This window comes from Microtus ochrogaster, assembly GCF_000317375.1.
Source record: "Microtus ochrogaster isolate Prairie Vole_2 chromosome 14 unlocalized genomic scaffold, MicOch1.0 chr14_random_2, whole genome shotgun sequence".
Classification (NCBI taxonomy): Eukaryota; Metazoa; Chordata; class Mammalia; order Rodentia; family Cricetidae; genus Microtus; species Microtus ochrogaster.
In genome coordinates, this window is record NW_004949097.1 from 649,030 (window position 1) to 653,787 (window position 4,758).

The 4,758-nt window shown below is 37.8% G+C and overlaps 1 protein-coding gene across 1 annotated transcript in view; it reads right to left on the reverse strand.

Annotated features, from left to right (window-relative positions):
• The window catches only part of Lrp6 (LDL receptor related protein 6), a 130,078-nt gene that overhangs the window by 60,391 nt on the left and 64,929 nt on the right, over positions 1–4,758 (reverse strand). The window contains exon 7 of the mRNA XM_005364492.2: positions 4,463–4,634. Within this exon, the coding sequence (XP_005364549.1) occupies positions 4,463–4,634 (172 nt within the window). The remainder of the gene's footprint in view (positions 1–4,462; positions 4,635–4,758) is intronic.

The window sequence follows — 4,758 nt, forward strand, 5'->3', positions numbered from 1 at the left end:
AAAAACAAAAACAAAAAAAAAAAACCACACACACCGTGTGGTGAAGAAGTACAAACAGGCAAAGATGCAGGAATTTAAACACACTAATCTCAAAGATGTCTCAAACTGAAAGAATAATCAATTCTAAATAATGAAGTTATAAACTGGCAAAAACTTAAAAGGAAGGACTTGTTGACACTTGGCACATAAAATCAATAGCTTTCTCTTTATAAAACATAATTATATTGTTATAATTATTAATCTTAGAAATCAACAACAAAGAAAAGCAGTATAAACAGAACTATGGGTATTCTGACAGAATTTCACATTATGTAGGCTAGAAATGCAAGACAAAGAAATTCCTTTAAAAATAAATCGGAATACTTGGAAAAGAATTTTCCTTATAAGGGTATTGATAAAACAGAGGAAGTTGTCATCAGAGGAAAATGTAGCCCAGCAATTTCAGGTTCAGAATATGAAACAGAACATTCACCAACTGCCAAGTTTTCAACAGAGACAATAATACCTCTTTATTCTAAACTACTCGGTACGGAAGGCTCTAATAATCTCCGCCTGTCTCTCCCAAAACGGTGCCACATATAATCAGATCTGGACTACACAACCTACAGATTCTACTGTATTATCAAAGTAAAGGACCTTACAGTAAGAGATTTATAACAAATCTACATGTGTTCAAAAAGACAAGATCGTTTTAGCTGTAATTACCAAGTGCTGTTACACTCTGAGTAGAAGCTCAGAACTAGCAGAGGGGACAAATAAAAAGCCCAGTAAAAACTGTGAAGAAATTTTAGTTACATTATTATTATTTTGATAAAAATGATGAAAATTTAATTTTTTAATTAAATAAATATACAACAAGAAAGCATCCTCAAGAACACACAACTTAACTGGATAGGGTGATGTACTCTCGTAGTCTCCCAAGGGAAGGGAGGAGACCAAGGCAGAAAAATGAGTTTGAGGCCAGACTAAAAAAAGGAGTGGGGGATAACAGTACTTTCTTAATTTTATACTATGCAAGGATTGCTTTAAAGCATCAATGACAGGTCTTTGCTATTAGTAAGCAGTATTGCAGGTGCTAGGTACAAACCATGTTTGGGGCAGTGACACCTGACCAAAAACATGAATGTTGTCAAAAATATAATCGTTTTCCTATAACTATAAGGTCATATAAAAGAGAAATATTTTTGAAATCTCCCTTACCAGAAAAACTAAAACTTCTTTTTGCTAATACAAGAAGCCATAAAACACTATAGTAAAGACTGGGAGCCTAAGGAACAAAGCATAAACGCTATCGAATGTCTGCCCACAAGATGACGGCAGCATTCCCATGCACTGCAGAAACAGCAGGACAAGCACGAGCTTGCACCTTTAAACACCACCCACAGCTACACAGCCACAGCAGCTGCTGAGCTAAGGGAGACTATCCTCACCTACACATCTTTATATGGAAGAAGTATGGCGCCAGTTTTCTTTAAGTGACATCATTAACAACATTGTGTCCTGCCTGTATCTGTAGACGCCAATTCTAAGTGTCATGACATCATTAACAACATTGTGCCCTGCTTCTATCTGTAGACACCAATTCTAAGTGTCATGACATCATTAACAACATTGTGTCCTGCCTCTATCTGTAGACGCCAATTCTAAGTGACAAGAAAATCTAGCCTACCTTTCTACAGCTCTGTAAGAAAGAATCTAGTCTGAGTTAGAATTTCCATGCTTTCCTTCATTGCTCTGAATTCCTAGTCAACTCAACACAACCGGCACCTGCCACTTCAACAGAAAGAGAAGTAGCTCCAAGCCCCACCCACTGAGGAAGCAAAGGCCTGCGCATTCTGAATACTTCTTTGTCCCCCACTCACAACACAAGAAATTATTGTGCTACAGAATGATTTACCAGATAACTATCTTTTCTTCTCAAGTGTACCAGAAATATTTGGTCTTCAGAAGCAAACAGGGCTACCATAGTCTGATATTCCCTTACAGTCCCAGGAGTGAGCAGCCCCACCCCTCAGTATGACAAAGCTGGGAAGTTTTCTTGAAAGAAAAGGATTAGAGGGATCTTATCATCCATACTATGGTCAGAAAAGCACCCAGAAACTTCTGCTATATAGCAAAAATCTAACACTTAAATTTTAAAATTACAGACCTTCCTCAATTTTTTCAAGTTTAATATTATCTGCCTATTGCCAAGTACACAGAGATGGAAATGCTGGGGGCATAGGCTTCCATAATGACAGCTAGTCTCAGGATAGAAAATGGATGCTTTTCCTCCTCAGATTATACAAGATGAAGTGCTGTGCTTTTACAACTCAGTCTGCTATCCATTGACAACTTTACACATTAAAGGGGGGGTTAAGGGGGATTAAGAAGGAAGATGTAGTGACACACTTTAGTCCCAACCCTCTGAGGCTAAGGTACTAGTACTATTCACTGCAGCCCAGGACAACAAAGCTTGGGCAACACAGCCAAGATCAAAGAAAAAAAAAAAAAAAAAAAAAAAGGAAAGGAAGAAGGCAGCAGAATAAATAGGAGTAGCTGTTGTGTTCTAGATGTGTCTGAAAAGAAAGGGCAAGAGCCTCAACATCTAACTTGTGAAAGCACATCAAAATTTCCAGAGCAAAAAGAGGAAGCCTTTCTGTAGTTCCCTGAGAGTAAATTTATCACTGTCCGGAGGGGGGGGGGGGGAATGGATTGCACAGACAGACACACACACATCCCTTCTTGAGGGAAAGGCAAACAATTAGCATCTCTGTGCTAGAAACCAAAACTTTGTGCATGTTAAGCAAGGGGACAAATAATACCACAGGCACAAAGAAGTAGTGAAGGAAAAGGGACAAACAATTCCATCATCTACACAATAAATTCTATTTAATCAATTATGATGTACTCACTTTATGAATAAATTTTCATGTCTCTATTTGAAGGCCCCTCAACTACTTGTGACTCTGACTAAATTTATGTGTCTAAAATAATATACCTGAAAGTGGGAAAGAGAATACCATATTCTCAGTAAGAATACCTTTCTTTCCATGTCAATCACAATAAACTAAAAAAGACAAAGCCAAAAAGAAAAAATCTTTTAAAAGGTGATAATAAATCAAACATTTTCCCCCTGTGTAAAATCTCAGGACTTCCTCTAAGATCCATGAGCATTTAGCTGTTTTCCTAACATCTTCATGTAGGGAGAGTGATAGATGGTCAAGCAAACAAAGCTAGCAATCTGTCTGAAACACGAATCTATCACCTCTGGCATACTAGCACTCCCCTCCAGCTGCTGAAGATCCAAATACTAATTTGGACTGGGATGGGGGTGGAGCACTGAAACTCTAGCCAAGGAGAAACATTACAGTTAGGCCATACAAAACTTTCTGTTAATGGAAACCAGCTGTAAGGGGAAAAAAATGTAATTTCTAATATTTGTGACTGGTGATGTATTAATGGGTTTCTTTAATTTCAAGTTTCCATTCTGGAAGGAAGGCCCTTTAATTCATTATTCCCTGAGTATCCCTGGCACTCCTCAGAATCCCCTTTCTAAAATAACTGTCCCACAGTCCAAACTCCATATCCGTAAGGTATGTGCAAGGGGCTATCTATAAAAATTTTTTTTGCCAAAGCCATTCCTTATACAAAAGCCACAAATCCCCAAAAGGACAACCTAATCCACACAATCCACACTCAGTATCAAGGGTGTGCCATTTACAAAACATTCTGATAAAATACTTACTACTGATTGTTTTCACCATAATTCTATCTCCCACAAACTTTATTCTACCACTTGGCAAATCTTCCCCCCCCCCCAGGATTTGGTTAACTATTTCTACTATACAGTCCACAAATCAATTTAAAACTTCTTTTAACGTGGTATGGTTGGCACATGCCTGCAATCCCAGTACTTGGGAAGCTAACACAAGAAATTATGGGTCTGAGACTAGCCTGATCTATGCAGTGAAACCACATCTCAATAAACAAACAAAATTTTTATTTTTATGTAACAAACTGAATATTCCACTGCCAATTCCAAACAAAAAACAACAAAAAGTTACATACACACACACACAATATCTATACAGGTAAATAGGTAGGTAGGTAGACAGATAAGACAGACAGATAAGATAGATATTGTTTTCTTGTATGGGTCTTATATAATTTTGGTTTATGGAAACTGGTTCTAGGAAACTCAGGTAGCTGCTTTACCCAAAATAAAGAAAATCATTTACAAAAGCTGTTAAGACCAGAAACACTGGAACACACATTTCCTATACCAACACAACTCAGAGGTGCTAGGATTAAGTGGAACACATCCATTATCCCTAGAACTGTGAACTGAGGAAGACTTCTGGGAATAATATCCTGGAATCCCAGATGATTGTTGAGAGACTATGAATCAAACTCCTACTCACCCAGAAATCATTTTAACAATGGTCTCAATTATTTTTTAAAATGACAGAAACAAACAAACCTCAATTTTGTCTGTTTTGGCATCTCCCCAGTATATTGTGCCTTCATCATAATCCAGAGCTAAGCCATTTGGCCAACCAAGAGAAGTGTTAACAAGAACTACTCGGTCAGAACCATCCAGAGCAGCTCGCTCGATTTTCGGGGTTTCTCCCCAGTCAGTCCAATACATGTACCTATAGAAGCACATAAAAAATGAGCTGAAAGTATAATACTAAAAGTGAAACCCATTCCATATATTACATTATCATCATTCAATGTGGAAGGAGGGAAGGAAAGAGGAGGGGAGGGGAGGGGAGG